Source organism: Staurois parvus, unplaced genomic scaffold (genome assembly GCF_062004578.1).
Source record: "Staurois parvus isolate SC_StPar_1 unplaced genomic scaffold, SC_StPar_1.0 ptg000575l, whole genome shotgun sequence".
Taxonomy (NCBI): domain Eukaryota; kingdom Metazoa; phylum Chordata; class Amphibia; order Anura; family Ranidae; genus Staurois; species Staurois parvus.
This window is the reverse complement of record NW_028318371.1, coordinates 8225436-8245191: the sequence shown is the minus strand read 5'-3', so window position 1 is coordinate 8245191 and position 19756 is coordinate 8225436. Positions and strand designations below refer to the sequence as shown.

At 45.9% G+C, this 19756-nt stretch overlaps 1 protein-coding gene across 2 annotated transcripts in view; it reads right to left on the bottom strand.

Moving 5' to 3' along the window:
* Positions 1-19756, bottom strand: part of ARHGAP39 (Rho GTPase activating protein 39) — a 368562-nt gene that overhangs the window by 152443 nt on the left and 196363 nt on the right. For both annotated transcript variants that reach the window (XM_089692101.1, XM_089692102.1), the window contains exon 3: positions 10476-11877. In XM_089692101.1, the coding sequence (XP_089548227.1) occupies positions 10476-11877 (1402 nt within the window). The remainder of the gene's footprint in view (positions 1-10475; positions 11878-19756) is intronic.

Below are 19756 nucleotides of genomic sequence, written 5' to 3'. Positions count from 1 at the left end.
GGGAAGAATGTCCCTTACATTGGTGGTCAGTGGGAAGAATGTCCCTTACATTGGTGATCAGTGAGAAGAATGTCCCTTACATTGGTGATCAGTGGGAAGAATGCTCCTTACATTGGTGATCAGTGAGAAGAATGTCCCTTACATTGGTGATCAGTGGGAAGAATGCTCCTTACATTGGTGATCAGTGGGAAGAATGCTCCTTACATTGGTGGTCAATGGGAAGAATGTCCCTTACATTGGGGATCAGTGGGAAGAATGTCCCTTACATTGGGGATCAGTGGGAAGAATGCTCCTTACATTGGTGATCAGTGGGAAGAATGCTCCTTACATTGGTGGTCAGTGGGAAGAATGTCCCTTACATTGGGGATCAGTGGGAAGAATGTCCCTTACATTGGTGATCAGTGGGAAGAATGTCCCTTACATTGGTGATCAGTGGGAAGAATGCTCCTTACATTGGTGGTCAATGGGAAGATTGAGCCTTAGCCATTGTAACGAGCATTATTTTAGCTGACCACCAGTATATTAGGGGAAATCACCCCCTTCCTTCCTTCCAACCCCACCCCAGATATAGCTAAAATGATCATTAATGTCAGTGGTTACCTATTTGGGAAGCAGAATTTGCTCACTGCTCAAGAAACCCATAGGAGCCTCTGGAGGAACCCTGGTTGAGCAGGGCTGATATAACACCAAGCTGTACTCTGCAATGATGCTTTACCATACAAGTAAAAAAATGTATGCAACCTACTCTATGATTTATAGCACCCCGAGCTTCCATATAGTTGGCAACTAAAGCGCTCGAAGCAATAAAACCTTCTGATCCATTTAGATTACTTAAGGATGATAAGCAGACAAACAACAAAATATACAGATGAAACACATACAGAAGATGTGTCAAACGTTTCTATTTGTGGAGACCTGATTCTTCTTTGCTGCAGTTGACAGAAATATTGTTTCTTCTCCAGTCTGTGAATGGACACTGAAAGGAGAAGCAGCAGACCAATGAGCTCATCTCTCTGCTCTTTCCTCCTATCAGCATGCCCCTTGCACTTGATTTCCTACATGTGCTGCTTCTACCTCTGCCTGTCAGAGCCCTGCTTATGAGGTCTGCAAGAGGCCAATATCAAGTCACCTGTAGGTACTTCCATAGCTTGCACTTAAAGAGACCCTGTCACCAGACCATTCATTTCAACACAACTCTTCTAATAAGCTGATATGTGCATTTCGTGTATTTTAGGTGTGTTATGTACCTTGTGTAGCTGTATAGAGTTTGGGGGGATCTGCTCAGGCGTCTGTAGCCATGTCCATTGAATTCTGCTACGGGTGCAGGCTGGGTAGAGAGTCCATCCTGACTCTATGCAATCTGTAGGCAGAGAAGATATCCTGATCGGTAAAAGCAGCCTCGGCCCGATTCAAAAGCCCTATCTTGGGGATGTCTGAATCCCCAGCAGACTCAGCGCTGTCACTCAACTGAAATGCAATAGTATTCCCCTTCACTCCTTGCCCAGCTGCTACATAAAAGGTTATGCAGGGAGGTGAGGGAATGGGTGGAGGAGCTGGGCCAGCACAGAGAGTAATAATATACTCACAGGAGAGAGCTATGATGTGCAAGGCAGGAGGGGGCTGTGACATAATGACTACGCAATCTTTCTAGCAAATTCATTGGTACATTGCGAGTGAAGTATTTAAGGTTGGTGACAGGGGCTCTTTCAAAAAATACATTTAATGGTATATCCAGGTGGGCAGAGCTGCAACACTTTGTGTAATTTTTATCTGGAGTTCAGCTTTAAGCCCGGGTTCACATATATGTTGTGCAGTATATCGCATGTGATACGCACAGAAACCACACCGCATTCCTGCGCAAATCACATGCAATTTGTGTGCGGTGTGATCAGAGCCGTACATTTTGTATGGTTCTATTCGCACCCGCACCAAAAACACGCAGGACCCTTTTTTTTGTACGCACTAGAATCGGATCACATGGGTATTCACACCTATGCCATCTGATTCTGCACATCACACCACGTTTTGTGTGCCACTTTCGGGGTGTTGTTAACTTGACATACAAACCCGCCGTGGTTCACATGAACGGGGTGCGATTGTGATATGGTGCGGAATTCACACAGAAAACGCTGAGAATTCTGCACCGCATCAGTGTGAACCCGGGCTAAGTGTGCGCTAAGCCGCTTCACATCTGCTCATTCCAGTGTGGTGCAGTACAGCATGCGTGCTAATGTCTGGTATTTGGTGCGCTAACGTGCCTTTCATTAAGGCAGCCTTTTAATTGGGCACACAGCAATGTTGAACACAGCATGATCCAGCAGTGCAATTCCCCCTCCAGCATGCAAAATGGTCTTCATCCAGTAAGATTCTACCTCCGGCACACACATTGGTTTTTCCTAGTATAACCCCAGCTCCAGAACACACAATAGTCTTTCCCAATGAGATCCCCTCTCCAGAAACACACACTGGTCTTTCCACGGTGAGATCCCACCTCCAGAACACACATTCATCTTTCTCCAGTGGAATCCAACCTACAGCGCACACATTGGTTTTTCCCAATGTTGGTCTTTCCCCAGTAAACTCCCGCCTCCAACACACACACTGGTCTTTCCTTAGTAAGATCCCGCCTCCAACACACACACTGGTCTTTCCTTAGTAAGATCCCGCCTCCAACACACACACTGGTCTTTCCTTAGTAAGATCCCACCTCCAACACACACACTGGTCTTTCCTTAGTAAGATCCCACCTCCAACACACACATTGGTCTTTCCCTAGTAAGATCCCACCTCCAACACACACATTTGTCTTTCCTTAGTAAGATCCCACCTCCAACACACACATTTGTCTTTCCTTAGTAAGATCCCACCTCCAACACACACATTGGTCTTTCCTTAGTAAGATCCCACCTCCAACAGACACACTGGTCTTTTCCTAGTAAGATTCCACCTCCAACACACACATTGGTCTTTCCCTAGTAAGATCCCACCTCCAACACACACACTGGTCTTTTCCTAGTAAGATCCCACCTCCAACACACACATTGGTCTTTCCCTAGTAAGATCCCACCTCCAACACACACATTGGTCTTTCCCTAGTAAGATCCCACCTCCAACACACATTGGTCTTTCCTTAGTAAGATCCCACCTCCAACACACACATTGGTCTTTACCTAGTAAGATCCCACCTCCAACACACACATTGGTCTTTCCTTAGTAAGATCCCACCTCCAACACACACATTGGTCTTTCCTTAGTAAGATCCCACCTCCAACACACACATTGGTCTTTCCTTAGTAAGATCCCACCTCCAACACACACATTGGTCTTTCCTTAGTAAGATCCCACCTCCAACACACACATTGGTCTTTCCTTAGTAAGATCCCACCTCCAACACACACATTGGTCTTTCCTTAGTAAGATCCCACCTCCAACACACACATTGGTCTTTCCTTAGTAAGATTCCACCTCCAGTACACACATTGGTCTTTCCCTAGTTAGATCCCTCCTCCAACACACTCAAATATTGGTCTTTCCCTTGTGAGATCCCACCTCCAGCACACACATTGGTCTTTCCCCAGTGAAATCCTAACTCATACAGCATACATATTGTTTTTTTCTCAATGAGATTCCTCCGCCAGCACACACATTGGTCTTAACCTTGCAAGATCACCCCTCCCGCACACACACTGGTCTTTCATCAGTAGAATCCCACCTCCAACATATACACTAGTCTTTCCCCAGTAAGATCCCACGTCCAGCACACACACTGGTCTTTTCCCAGTGAGATCCCACATCCAGCAGACACTAGTCTTTCCTCAGTGAGATCCCACTTCTAACACACAGATTGGTCTTTTCGCAGTGAGATCCCACCTCCAGGACACAAATTGGTCTTTCCCTAGTGAGATCCCACCTCCAGCACAAACATTGGTCTATCATCAGCAAGACCCCACCTCCAGTACACAGATTGGTTTTTCGCCAGTGGAATCCCACCTCCAGAAAACGCATTGGTCTTTCTCCAGTTAGATCCCTCCTCCAGCACACTCACACATTGGTCTTTCCCTTGTGAGATCCCACCTCCAGCATACACATTGGTCTTTCCCCGGTGAGATCCTACCTCCAGCATACACACTGGTTTTTCCCAATGAGATCTCTCCTCCAGCACACAAATGGGTCTTAACTTTGCAAGATCCCACCTCCAGCACACATGTTGGTCTTTTACCAGTGGGATTCTACCTCCAGAACACACACTGGTTTTTCCCAATGAGACCCCGCCCCTGCACAAACATTAGTCCTTTCTCAATAAAATCCCATTTCCAGCACACACATTGGTTTTTCCCAATAGGAATCCCCCCTCCATCACACACACTGGTCTTTCCCGAGTTATTTCCCACCTCCAGCACATACAATAGTCTTTCCCCAGTAAGATCCACCTCCAGTACACACACTAGTCTTTTCCCGGTAAGATCAACACACACACACGTCTTTCCCAGTAAGATCCCACCTCCAGCACACACATTGGTCTTTCCTCACATACACATTGGTCTTTCCACAGTGAGATCCCACCTCCAGCGCACACATTGGTCTTTCCCTAGTGAGATCTCACCTCCAGCACAAACATTGGTCTTTCCCCAGTGAGACCCCACCTCCAGTACACACATTGGTCTTTCGCCAGTGGAATCCCACCTTCAGCACACACATTGGTCTTTCCTCACATACACATTGGTCTTTCCCCAATTAGATCCCACCTCCAGCACACTCACACATTGGTCTTTCCCTTGTGAGATCCCACCTCCAGCACACACATTGGTCTTTCCCAATGAGATCCCTCCTCCAGTACACACATTGGTCTTAACTTTCTTCAAATCCCACCTCCAGCATACATGCTGGTCTTTTCCCAGTGAGATTCTACCTCCAGGGGACACACTGGTTTTTCCCAGGGAGAACCCACCCCAAGCACAAACACTAGTCTTTCTCCAGTAAGATCCCACCTTCAGCACACACACACATATTGGTCTTTCCCCAGTGAGATCCCACCTCCAGCACACACATCGGTGTTTTCTCACAGGGAGATCCCACCTCCAGCACACACATTGGTCTTTCCACAGTGAGATCCCACCTTCAGCACACACATTGGTCTTTCCCTTGTGAGATCCCTCCTCCAGCACACTCACACATTGGTCTTTCCCTTGTGAGATCCCACCTCCAGCACACACATTGGTCTTTCCCCAGAGATCCTACCTCCAGTATACACATTGTATTTTCCCAATGAGACCCCTCCTCCAGCATACACATTGGTCTTAACCTTGTGAGATCCCACCTCCAGCATCCACGTTGGTCTTTTCCCAGTAATATTCTACCTCCAGCACACAAATTGTTTTTTCCCAGGGAGAACCCACCCCCAGCACACACACACACACACATGCCTGCCCACGTTTTGCTTAGGGATCATTTTCTGTATTGAGCAGAGATAGAAATTTTGGGGGTCTCCACTTATACCATGAGATTGGAGATCAGTGAGTGATTCAATGCTGTTAGAGGGATGACAATGACATCATCTTCATCCTGCAGGACAACACTGAGGGCTTTGTGTGATGACAGAGGGCCTCAAAGTAATTACAGAGAACATTCTAACATGGTGGCATCAGAGAAGTAAGAAAGAGGACATTGTCCGATCCCTCGTATAGCTGAAGATAGTGACATACAAAGATCAGTTCTAGACCATTGTGTGACCAGCAGGAGATGGGGATCTCCATCAATAATAGTTCGTTCATTGAAATTGTTCACTTCCTGTCAATGACATCACAGTTTTCTTATCAGCTCCACTTACACAGATGGATGGGAGACCATTTATAAGACACATCTCAAGCGTAGATTAGGGGCCAATTTAATGCATGCAGGACTGTCTGTGACTTATTGGTCTTGTGACATTTTTCTGTCATTTGTGACTGCAGCATCATGAAATTAACTAACCTTTGGTTATAAGCCATCTTCATCTTTAAAGGTACTCTGTCATGAAGCTGGAGGCCTGTGTGATTAGGCTGTGATGGAAGCAGTAGGATCAGCTTCTGAAGGGCATAAATAGTGTGCAGCAGATATATTACAGCAAACTGATTCCATTAGAGTTGGAGTTAGCAACCTGTCGATCGCAGGCAAGTGACAGGTAGATTGCATCTCTTCCATGAGGACCCCCGAAACCTGCACAGAAGCGGGGGTGGCATTTACTTGAACCAATCTCCTGTATTCTCCTCTGGCTTTCAGCTGCTGCTGGAGGAAAATATAGGAAATCAGTTCCAGTAAATGCCGCCACCCCTCCTGTCCAGGTTCCCCTTCCTTCTGCTGCCTGGGCCCCCGTGTGCTCCCCTGGTTGAACCTCTCCCCCCCCCCCCCCCCGCCTGCCCAGCATTGCTGTCTTTCCCTCATCTCTCGTCAGCTGTTGTGGTAAGGATTGAAACCCAGGGAAGGGGCCAGTAAATATGTAATTTACTGACCCCTTCTTTTCTGAATGAACTCCATCAGTGATCGGTACCAATCAGTCTGTGCTCATTCATAACTGAAGCATAGTAAACTTTGTTTACTATGCTTCAGTTTGTGAATGAACAGAGAGACTGTGCAGAGCTCTTCCAGTTCATTTAGTCTGTGCAGATGAGACTGCAGAGTTGGAGATTGAGGACATTTAATATTTAATCTCCTTTCTCTGTCTCAAGAGTGAAACATCAGGGGTCTATTTAGGGCTGCTAAAACAATAGTAAAAAATAATAAAAATTAAAAAAAAAACTACTGAGACTGTCTATCCCTCCCCCACCACCCGACACCACCCACTGCTCTACTGACACCATCCTCTGTTCTACTGAGTGACACCGTCCACTGCCCAACTGACATGTTCACTGCTTTAATGACGCTGTCTAATGTCCTACTGACACCGTCCACTGCCCAACTGACATGTTCACTGCTTTAAAGACACTGTCTAATGTCCTACTGACACCATCCACTGCCCAACTGACATGTTCACTGCTTTAAAGACACTGTCTAATGTCCTACTGACACCGTCCACTGCCCAACTGACATGTTCACTGCTTTAATGATGCTGTCTAATGTCCTACTGACACCGTCCACTGCCCAACTGACATGTTCACTGCTTTAATGACGCTGTCTAATGTCCTACTCACACCATCCACTGCCCAATTGACATGTTCACTGCTTTAATGACACTGTCTAATATCCTACTGTCACCATCCACTGCCCAACTGACATGTTCACTGCTTTAATGACGCTGTCTAATGTCCTACTGACACCGTCCACTGCCCAACTGACATGTTCACTGCTTTAAAGACACTGTCTAATGTCCTACTGACACCATCCACTGCCCAACTGACATGTTCACTGCTTTAAAGACACTGTCTAATGTCCTACTGACACCGTCCACTGCCCAACTGACATGTTCACTGCTTTAATGACGCTGTCTAATGTCCTACTGACACCGTCCACTGCCCAACTGACATGTTCACTGCTTTAATGACACTGTCTAATGTCCTACTGACACCATCCACTGCCCAACTGACATGTTCACTGCTTTAATGACACTGTCTAATATCCTACTGTCACCATCCACTGCCCAACTGACATGTTCACTGCTTTAATGACACTGTGTAATATCCTACTGTCACCATCCACTGCCCAACTGACATGTTCACTGCTTTATAGACACTGTCTAATGTCCTACTGACACCATCCACTGCCCAACTGACATGTTCACTGCTTTAATGACGCTGTCTAATGTCCTACTGACACCATCCACTGCCCAACTGACATGTTCACTGCTTTAATGACGCTGTCTAATGTCCTACTGACACCGTCCACTGCCCAACTGACATGTTCACTGCTTTAATGACGCTGTCTAATGTCCTACTGACACCGTCCACTGCCCAACTGACATGTTCACTGCTTTAATGACACTGTCTAATATCCTACTGTCACCATCCACTGCCCAACTGACATGTTCACTGCTTTATAGACACTGTCTAATGTCCTACTGACACCATCCACTGCCCAACTGACATGTTCACTGCTTTAATGACGCTGTCTAATGTCCTACTGACACCGTCCACTGCCCAACTGACATTCACTGCTTTAATGACACTGTCTAATGTCCTACTGACACCATCCACTGCCCTACTGACATGTTCACTGCTTTAAAGACACTGTCTAATGTCACTGCTTTAATGACTGTCTAATGTCCTACTGACACCATCCACTGCCCAACTGACATGTTCACTGCTTTAATGACTGTCTAATGTCCTACTGACACCATCCACTGCCCAACTGAAATGTTCACTGCTTTATAGACACTTTCTAATGTCATACCGACACCATCCACTGCCCCACTGACACACCATCCACTGCCCTACTGACACACCATCCACTGCCCTACTGACACACCATCCACTGCCCCACTGACACACCATCCACTGCCCCACTGACACACCATCCACTGCCCCACTGACACACCATCCACTGCCCCACTGACACACCATCCACTGCTCTACTGACTGCTACTATCCACTTTTACGGTGGGCTAAGTTTATATTTTTACAGTGACATTTGTTTTATTATACTTTTCTATGTTTTCTTTACTATTTTGTTAGGCCTTGCTAGTAAATTTCTTTAAAAAAAAAAAAAAAAGGCGCCGAACCCCAGTGATCTTCGATTTCTTTTAAGTTGTTCAGGTAGATCTCCAACTCTCAAAAGTTGCCTACCCCTGCATTAGAGTGTAAGCTCTTCTGGTGCAGAGACTGATGTGACTGGCTCAGTACAGAATTTGTCAGATCTATACAAGTTTATAATAATTTGTGTGCGACTGCGGGAAGACATTACAGCATAAGGTCCTCCGGTGCACACTGAGGTGAATGGCTCAGTATTCTCTGTACAGCACTGCAGTGTATGTCAGAGCTATAGAAATGCAGAATAATGTGTAACTGTTGTGGGACATTAGAGTGTAAGCTCCTCTGTTGCAAACACCAACGGGAATGGCTCAGTGTTCTCTGTACAGCTTTGCAGAATATGCCAATATTTAATCACTTCCAGTCCGGACACTTTTACCCCCTTCCTCTCCAGGCCAATTTTCAGCTTTCATCGCTATAACACTTTGAATGACAATTGCGCGGTCATGCAACACTGTGCCCATATGAATTTTTTATGAGACAGATAAAACTTTATTTTGGTGGTATTTATTCACCGCTGGGATTTTTAGTTTTTTTTTGCTATATAAATGAATAAGTAAAAAAAAATTAAAAAGTGTTTTTCTTATAAAAGTTTGCAAATAAATTATCGTTCTTCATAAATCTTGGCCAAAATGTATTCAGTTATCTTTTTAGTAAAAAAAAATAACCCAAATTAGTTTCTAACCAAAAATTATAATTTAGTTTTTTTAACATACTGTCACCCTAGCAGTACAGTGTCACCATAGTGACACTGTACTACTTGTGGGGGGTGATGAAGATTTTATTTTTTTTTTTACACTGATCGCTTTTACACCCATAAAGGCTGTAAAATCAATAATTTCTCCTTCTCTTTGTCTGCATTCCTGCAGCAATTGATAAATACTATGTGAGCTGTGATTGATCACAGCTTGTCACATGGTACAAGGCTGTTGTGAATATCCCTGTACCATGTGATCTCTGTGATCATTCACAGATTTCACAAGTAGTAAGCAATGATGTCAGACGTGACATCTTGCTTACTACTATTCATGTGATCACTGATTGGCCAATCAGTGATCACATGAACGGGACCTCACACAGAGGTCCCGTACAGCAATCGGTGTGGAGGACACAGCGGGCACCGGATCGCGGTGCTGCGTGCTCCCAGGGAGCAGGGAATCAGGGAGGACGTTTATAAACGGCCACCCGCCCCTGCACTGCTCACACAGAGGTCCCGTACAGCGATCGGTGTGGAGGACACAGCGGGCACCGGATCGCGGTGCAGCACGCTCCCAGGGAGCGCGCACAGGCTGAAAATATGGGCGCGGTTTATGAACGGTAACCAGCTCCTGCACTGCTCCTGTCCAGTTGTTTATGTACATGGGCCGGACGGGAAGTGGTTAATTTATATGTAAACGTACAATAATACATAGAAGATGTAAATAAAAACATGGATACCTTTATAAATTATTATTGGGTGGAGTTTTTCCTTCTCAGCCTCTCATTAGGTGGAGGCTCATTTTTCATTTGTACCAGCAAAAGTGTGCTCAGTTGGTATGTTCGCTCTGGTCTGGACTCCATGTGGCCTCCCAGAACCTGTTTCTGGGTCCTCAGATTGGTAAACATGTAAACCATTGGTATTATCAATGGCAGATTTTGAGGTTCGCAGTAGTCACATTGACACATGGTATGACAGAACACACACACAAGCAACTGGCATTGCACCCAAAGCTTGCCCTACAAATGTATCATACGACTATAACAGCATGCCCTGTTTACCTGAGATGGATGTAAGTATGGCTCCGGTGAGGCCAGATTGGTTTGAACCGACACACTTTTTTCCAGTAGTATTTGTGGAAATCCAAGCTTATCGAAATTGTTCCTCTTCCAGTACTTGCCGTCATGCTGTGCCAGCGCCTCATCCTCACTGAAGGCTCTGACCACAGGGCCGGGCATTGGTAGAGGCACGGCCCCGTCGCTCTCATAACCAGAGCCATCTTTCTGAGAGTCCCAGCTGCTCCTCTGCTTCATATGGAAATGGGCCTGTTGGGCCTCCCATGCCAGACGGGCCTGGGCCAGAAACGTTTCGGGTGAGCCACGGTGCATATCGGACTCAGATGACCGGCTCTCCGTCCGGCTCATCAGCGGCCTGTTGGGCATTGATGAAGGCCTTTCTTCCACCATATTATGCTCATTCATTTGCTCCTTCTCTGCGGTGACATCAGCCGGAGCCGAGTTTGGTTCCTGGGACAAGGACGGTTTCCTGCTTTTCCGTTTTCTTGTGTTGGGAGAGTAGCCCGTAGAGGACATAGTGTCCTGCTGACTGGACCATGACATGGAATCTTCAGAATAAAACTGCTGCTGCTGTTGGTTGTGTCGCAGTTCGGCACTCTCCATGCTGCTGTAATCTCCAGACTTGACCTCCAAACGATGGTCCCTCATATAGGGTGGATTATGCTGCAGGGAGTAAGATCCACCAATTGTATTGGGTGTGTATTTATGCCTGATACCCGTTTTCATCTTTGGACTGGACCCCGACTGTTCTACATAGACCAACTGCCTAACGTACTCTTTGCCAGCCGGGCTGTAGTCCAAGCTCATGAACCTGTCAGAGCATTTCTGTTTGGTCAACACGAGCTGTTGGTACGGAGAGTTGGAAACCTGTTTGGGTGACTGTAGGTAGCTGTGTGGTTTTCGTACAGGTGACTTTTGTGGGGACATTGCCCGATAATTGCCACTGCTGTCGTACTGCATTTCCATGGGTGGTTCATCATAGATGGGAGCTTGATACTCCATGGGAGGTTCTTCATACAATGGGGGCTCATATGCATAGCGCGGAGAAGAAGGTTGGGACTCATTCGAGTGTTTTCTATGTTGAGATTGTAACGTGCAGAATGATTCGCCTCGACCAAGGAGTGGCGAGCAAGAGCCAACATGTTCCGCTCTTTTCATATACGGGGATGATTTTCTTTCAGGGAAAAACACAGAATTGTCCGTGTCTACGGAGAATGTTTGCATGATGGGGGAAGGCTGCCCGCCCGATGGCCGGCGGGACCGGGTGCCCTGGGCGTTGTCAGTAGAGTAACCATTACCCTGGTGCATCAAGAAGCTCGGCTCCCGATCCGTCACCTTGATCAACATTCGTTCTTTGGTGCCCGTGTTCCATCTGAGAGATGATGTCCTGCAAAGACACAACAAAGTGTTAACATTCACGATGAAAGGACCACAAAACAAACATTTCATGTCCTATCAATATATGACATATGAGGCCTAATGTTTCAAAATCTGGAGTTTAAGTGATAACCTTTATTGGCAACCTTAGGTTATCCGTTCATAAACGGCGACCGCCATTTAGGACTGTGCGCGCTGCCTGGGAGCGCGCAGCACCGCGATCCGGTACCCACTGTGTCTTCCGGACACTGCAGAACACCGATCGCTGTACGGGACCTCTGTGCGAGGACCTGATCATGTGATCACTGATTGGCCAATCAGTGATCACATGAATAGGAGTAAGCAAGATGTCACTTCTGAGATCATTGCTTACTACTAGTGAAATCTGTGAATGATCACAGAGGTCACATGGTACAGGGCTATTCATGACAGCCTTGTACCATGTGACAAGCTGTGACCAATCACAGCTCACACAGTATTTCACAATGGCTGCAAGAATGCAGACAGAGAGAAGGAGAAATTATTGCTTTACAGCCTTTATGGCTGTAAAAGCAATCCGTGTAAAAAAAATAAAAAAAAATCTTCATCACCCCCCACAAGTAGTACAGTGTCACCATGGTGACACTGTACTGTTAGGGTGATGGTATGTTAAAGAAAAAATATGATCATAAATCATATTATCATAAATAATATGAAAAAATAAATAAAAATGTAAAAAAACATTTTTGAAAAATTATAATTTTTGGTTCTAAACTAATTTTGGGGTTTTTTTAACTAAAAAGATAACTGAATAAATGTTGGCTAAGATTTATGAAGAAAGATTTATTTGCAAAATTTTATAAGAAAAACACTTTTTTTAATGTTTGGACATTTTCATTTACATAGCAAAAAAATAAAAATCCCAGCGGTGAATAAATACCACCAAAATAAAGTTGTATTTGTCTCAAAAAAATGCTAAAAAATTCTTATGGGTGCAGTGTTGCATGACCGCGCAATTGTCATTCAAAATGTGATAGCGCTGAAAGCTGAAAATTGGCCTGGGCAGGAAGGGGGTGAAAGTGTCCGGACAGGAAGGGGGTGAAAGTGTCCGGACTGGAAGGGGGGAAAGTGTCCGGACTGGAAGTGGTTAAAGATAAACTTTCAGGACCAGTTAGGTTCCTTCTTCAGGCTTTATAGGTCATGAAGAAGACCCTCTCGGGTCCCAAAAGCTTTCATCTTAAATAACGTAAGGTAGCCAATAAAGCTGAATTCTAGGTGTGTCATTTTTTACACAGTTATATTGGTCCAGCTTGGATCAAGGTAAGTAAATATGTGCCATACCCATGGAATCCCCCCCCTGAAAGTCAATATGTAAAAATTTAGTCTGCCCGGGGGGAGCAGAGTGTTGCCAGCTGCTGGGCAGTATTTTCTTTATTTGCACCTCCGATGCGCTGATCCTGTATTACCCCCGGTTCATATCTGTGCAGGTGGTGCCGCTTTGGATCTGCACGAAAATCCATACAGCCGCACCACCCGCACAGAGAAATGCGGACCCGTGGGCGGGTGCCATTAGTTTTAATGGCACGCAGCCCACACTGGGAAATGCAACCGTACTAGGATCCTTGGTTCCCGTGCGGGCTGCGTTTTCCAAAGAAGTGCAGGGACTTCTTTCCCTGCTTGTCACGGGCACGGGAGTCCATTCAAATGAATGGGCTCTCGTGCCCGAGCAAAACGCGGCCCATCGGCCGCATAGGTGAGAACCGGGGGTAAGTGTCATGGTGCACAGGGCTGATGTCGTGCCCCGTTGGCCCAAAGACCAGCACTCAGAAGCAGATGTTGGCACCTGCGAGGGACTGTAGGACAGGTAAGTATTCACTCTTTAGTTCCGCTTTAACCCCTCGCCTACAGGGCACTTCTACCCCCTTCCTGCCTACCGGGCACTTCTACCCCCTTCCTGCCTACCGGGCACTTCTACCCCCTTCCTGCCTACAGGACACTTCTACCCCCTTCCTGCCTACCGGGCACTTCTACCCCCTTCCTGCCTACAGGGCACTTCTACCCCCTTCCTGCCTACCGGGCACTGATACCCCCTTCCTGCCTACCGGGCACTTGTACCCCCTTCCTGCCTACAGGGCACTTGTACCCCCTTCCTGCCTACAGGGCACTTGTACCCCCTTCCTGCCTACAGGACACTTCTACCCCCTTCCTGCCTACAGGACACTTCTACCCCCTTCCTGCCTACCGGGCACTTGTACCCCCTTCCTGCCTACAGGGCACTTGTACCCCCTTCCTGCCTACAGGGCACTTGTACCCCCTTCCTGCCTACAGGACACTTCTACCCCCTTCCTGCCTACAGGACACTTCTACCCCCTTCCTGCCTACAGGGCGCTTCTACCCCCTTCCTGCCTACAGGGCGCTTCTACCCCCTTCCTGCCTACAGGGCGCTTCTACCCCCTTCCTGCCTACAGGGCGCTTCTACCCCCTTCCTGCCTACCGGGCGCTTCTACCCCCTTCCTGCCTACCGGGCACTTCTACCCCCTTCCTGCCCAGGCCAATTTCCAGCTTTCAGCGCTATCACACTTTGAATGACAATTGTGCGGTCATGCAACACTGTACCCATATGACATTTTTATCATTTTTTGGTGGTATATAATCACCTCGGGATTTTTATTTTTTCTTAAACAAACCAAACACCACTGAAAATGTTGAAAAAAAATAATTTTTTCTTAGTTTTTGTTATACAATTTTGTAAATAAGTGATTTTTCTCCTTCACTGAAGTGCGCTAATGAGGCTGCAGTGATGGGCACTGATAGGCTGCACTGATGGACACTGATAGGTGGCACTGATGGGTGCTGATGAGGAGGCACTGGTAGGTTGCACTGATGGGCATTGACAGGCATCACTGATGGGCACTGAAAGGCAGCACTGATACATGACACTGATATATGGCACTGATAGGTGGCACTGATAGGCAGCACTGACTGGCACTGATAGGTGGCACTGACTGGCACTGATAGGTGGCACTGACTGGCACTGATAGGCGGCACTGACTGGCACTGATGCGCACTGATAGGCAACACTGACTGGCACTGATTGGCAGCACTGATAGGTGGCACTGATTGGTATTGATAGGTGGCACTGACTGGCACTGATAGGCGGCACTGACTGGCACTGATGCGCACTGATAGGCAACACTGACTGGCACTGATTGGCAGCACTGATAGGTGGCACTGATTGGCATTGATAGGTGGCACTAACTGGCACTGATGGGTGACATTGAAAGGCAGCTCAGATGGGCAGTGATATGTGGCATTGATGAGACACTGATACGAGGCACTGATGGGCACTGGCACGTGGCACTGATGAGCACTGACAGGTGGCACTTCTGGGGCCACACTGATCATCAGGGCACACTGATCATCAGTGCCCTGATGATCAGTGTACATGTCCCCTCCGCAGAAAGCCGATTACCGGCTCTCCTCTGTCAGCCTGTCCTGATTGGACACAGCTGATCACATGACCGAGCCGACATCTTCGGCTCTTTCCGTGATCCGCTGTGTCCGAGGGACACAGCGCACCGGCGATCACCGTGCGCTCCCTGAGCCGCGCATTTGCAGTGAGAATGATAGGACGTCATATGAACCAGAGAACCACCTTGCGCCCATCATTGTACTATGGGGCGGGCGGAAGGTGGTTAAGAACCAGTATGTGCCATTTAATCCGCTCATTCATAGCACGCCGCCCGCACTGGGAAACACAACCGTACTGGGAACCTCGGCTGCGTTTTCCAAAGTAGTGCAGGGACTTCTTTCCCTGCGTGTCACGGACACGGGAGTCCATTAAAATGAATGGGCTCTCGTGCCTGAGCAAAACACGGCCTGCACAGACACATATATGTAAACCAGGTTAGAGTTGGAAGTCAGTATAGTAGGCACCTCTTGCTTCCAGGTCCCGTGCAGAGCAGCTGTTCTGCTCCATCAACACAGAAGGTCAGCCGCTTGGCAAAGGCGCTGTTCAGAGAACACTTTGCAACTTCTCATGGAATGCACAGTATTCTCAGACTGGACCAGTTGAAAATTGTGGCATCGCTGCCCTGCCTCTCCACCTTGTCCAATCACAGAAAGCTTTGCATTCAACCAGATGCAAGTGAAGATCGCTGTAGTAGCGGTGTAGTAGTAGCGGTGCCTACTACATTCATTTCCAGCTTCTAGAGAGATCCCACAGGTATGGAACATACATTCCTACGTTGGTCCAAGCAGGACCAATATCACTATGTAGAAATTCACCCTTAGGGTTCATGTGCACTGCAGATGATAAACTCACGTTCAGGAGCTGTTCTGCGTTTTTTTTTCAGCAGCCCCTGAACTCTCCCTAATGTTCTCCTATGTGTCCATGTACACATCGTCCTTTACAGTCATTTACAGGCATTTAAGTTTACAGTCGTTTTTTTGAACGCAAAAAACTTGCATTCAGCAGTTGATTTTATCAGCGTTTCAAACGCAAAACACTTGTAAATGCGGCAAATCGCGTTTATAAGCGTTTACGTTTAAAAAATGTTTTTAACTCTTCCAGTTCTCGATGCTGTCCAGAGCCTTTTTCATCATGAAGAATGCATGCAAAGTGTTTTCAAGGTACTCAGATGGACAAAACACTGAACACAGGATGTTCCTACCAAGCTTGTCACACATTGGAATGACCAATTCACACCTCAGACCTCTCCCACCCTTGGAAACAAAAGATATGTTAATGACCAATTCACACCTCAGACCTCTCCCACCCTTGGTAACAAAAGATATGTTAATGACCAATTCACACCTCAGACCTCTCCCACCCTTGGTAACAAAAGATATGTTAATGACCAATTCACACCTCAGACCTCTCCCACCCTTGGAAACAAAAGATATGTTAATGACCAATTCACACCTCAGACCTCTCCCACCCTTGGTAACAAAAGATATGTTAATGACCATTCACACCTCAGACCTCTCCCACCCTTGGAAACAAAAGAAATGTTAATGAGCAACCAGGGGCGGACTGTCAACTCATGGGGCCCCCGGCAATAGGGGATCATGGGGCCCCTGTGTCCTCACCCACACTCCAACCACGCCCAAAAAAGCCTATGAAAGGTACCAAGGGCATCTCATGGGGCCCCTTACTGACCCCGGGCCCTCGGGCAGTGCCCAAGTTTCTGAATGGTCACTCCGCCCTTGTGAGCAACTCACACCTAAGCTAATCTCAAAACATACTGATGTCTCTGCTTCTACTCTCTGTATTTCTCTGGAACAGTCTGAAATAGTTAATAATTTACCACTTTTCAGTGCATTCTGGGCGTTTGGGAGGTTCTGGTGTGCTTATCTTATATTAAAAAACCGCTTCTAAACGAAAACGCACATAAACGCATTATACAAACGCGGCTAAACAGACGTTTTTTAACCTACGTTTTCCAGCAGTCAGTTTCCATCATTCAGAAGTGTCCCGTGTACATGGGGCCTTATAGCTATAGTTGATGTCGGAGGGCCAATGCACTCTAGCAGGACTAGTGGGTTTCTAGAGTTTTGTTAGCTGTAAAAACACTGAAAAACGCAGCAAAATGCAGTTATTCGAGGCAAACCGGCGTTTTTGGACTTCTTTTAGCCAGAAAAAAAAATTTGGGAGGGTAAAAATAAACGCTAAAAACACAAACGCGGCAAAATGCTAAAAACCGCACTTTTTTAACGTGACTTTACACCGCTAACGTTCCCAGCCTTATTATAACGCCCCGCGTGCGTGGAGCCTCATATCTATAGTTGATGTCGGAGGGCCGATGCACTCTAGCAGTACTGGTGCGTTTCTAGAGGAGTTTTTTAGCTGTGAAAAACGAGGCAAATCGCTGAAAAACATGGTAAATCGAGGCAAACCGGCGTTTTTGGAAGTTTTTTTGACCCACAAAAATTTTTGATGTGACTTTACACAGCTAATGTTATCAGCGTTATTAAAACGCCTCGTGTGCATGGAGCCTTTTGGTAAAAAAAAACTCAAAAAAATGCAAATGCGAAAAAAATGCTGCTAAATGCGAATACAAAAAAGAAAAAAACACTGAAAACCGCACGTTTTTAATGCGACTTTACACCGCTAACGTTACCAGCGTTGTTTTAACGCCCCGCGTGCGTGGAGCCTCATATCTATAGTTGATGTCGGAGGGCCGATGCACTCTAATAGGACTAGTGGGTTTCTAGAGGAGTTTTTTAGCTGTAAAAACGCTCTAAAAAATGTGGTAAAACGTGGTTAGTCGCTGCAAACTGGCGTTTTTGGACTTTTTTTTTTGACCAAAAAAAATAATTTTTTTGCTTAAAACGCTAAAAAATGCAAACGTGAAAAAAAACACTCTACAAAAATGTGGTAAAATGTGGTTAATCGCGGCAAACTGGCGTTTTTGGACTTTCTTTGACTGGAAAAATTTTTTGGGGTTAAAAAAAATGCTAAAAAATACAAACGCGAAAAACGTGGCAAAACGCAGCTAATGCAAAAATGCTAAAAAAGCTGGAAACGTGGTTAGTTGCTGCAAACTGGCGTTTTTGGACTTTTTTTGACCAAAAAAAATTATTTTTTTGCTTAAAACGCTAAAAAATGCAAACGCGAAAAATGTGAAAAAGGTGGCAAATTCCGCTAAACGCTAATGCAAAAATGCTAAAAAAGCTGAAAAACGCATGTTTTTAACGTGACTACACAGCTAATGTTACCAGAGTTATTACAACACCCTGTGTGCATGGAGCCTTTTGGTAAAAAAAACCTCTAAAAATTGCAAATGCGAAAAACGCAGCAAAGGGCCGCTAAATGCTAACACAAAAACGCAAAAAACGCAGAAAAATACACGTTTTTAGCATGACTTTACAGCGTTATTATAACGCCCCGCGTGCGTGGAGTGGAGCCTTATATCTATAGTTGATGTCGGAGGGCTGATGCACTCTAGCAGGACTAGTAGGTTTCTAGAGGAGTTTTTTAGCTGTGGATAATGTGGTAAAACGCTGTAAAACGTGGTAAATCGAGGCAAACCGGCATTTTTGGATATTTTTTTAACCAAAAAAAAAATTTTTTTTGGTAAAAATAAATACAAAAAAATGCAAACGTGAAACAATGCAGCAAAACGCTGAAAAACGCACGTGACTTTACACAGCTAATGTTACCGGCGTTATTATAACGCCCCGCGTGCGTGGAGCCTTTTATCTATAGTTGATGTTGGAGGGCCGATACACTCTAGCAGGACTAGTGGGTTTCGAGGAGTTTTTTAGCTGTAAAAATGCTTAAAAAACGCGGCATGAAGTGGTAAATCGAGGCAAACCGGCGTTTTTGGACACTTTTAACCAAAAAAATATTTTTTTGGGTAAAAATAAATGCTAAAAAATGCAAACGTGAAAAAATGCGGCAAAACGCTGAAAAACGCACGTGACTTTAGGCTAACGTTACTGGCGTTATTATAACACCCCCTGTGCATGGTGCCTTTTGGTAAAAAAAAAACCTCTAAAAATTGCAAATGCGAAAAAACGCAGAAAAAGGCCGCTAAACGAAAAAAAAAGCTGAAAAATACACATTTTTAACGTGATTTTACACTGCTGATGTTACCGCCGTTATTATAACGCCCCTTCGGTGTGCATGGAGCCTGATATCCATAGTTGATGTTGGAGGGCCGATGCACTCTAGCAGGATTGGTGCGTTTCTAGACTTCTTTAGCTGTAAAAATGCTCAAACGCTGAAAAACGTGGTAAATCGCAGCAAACTGGTGTTTTTGGACTTTTTTCACCCAAAAAAAATATTTTTTTGGGTAAAAATAAACGCTAAAAACCGCAAATGCGAAAAAATGTTAAACACGGCAAAACGTGCATGGAGCCTGATATCCATAGTTGATGTCGGAGGGCCGATGCACTCTAGCAGG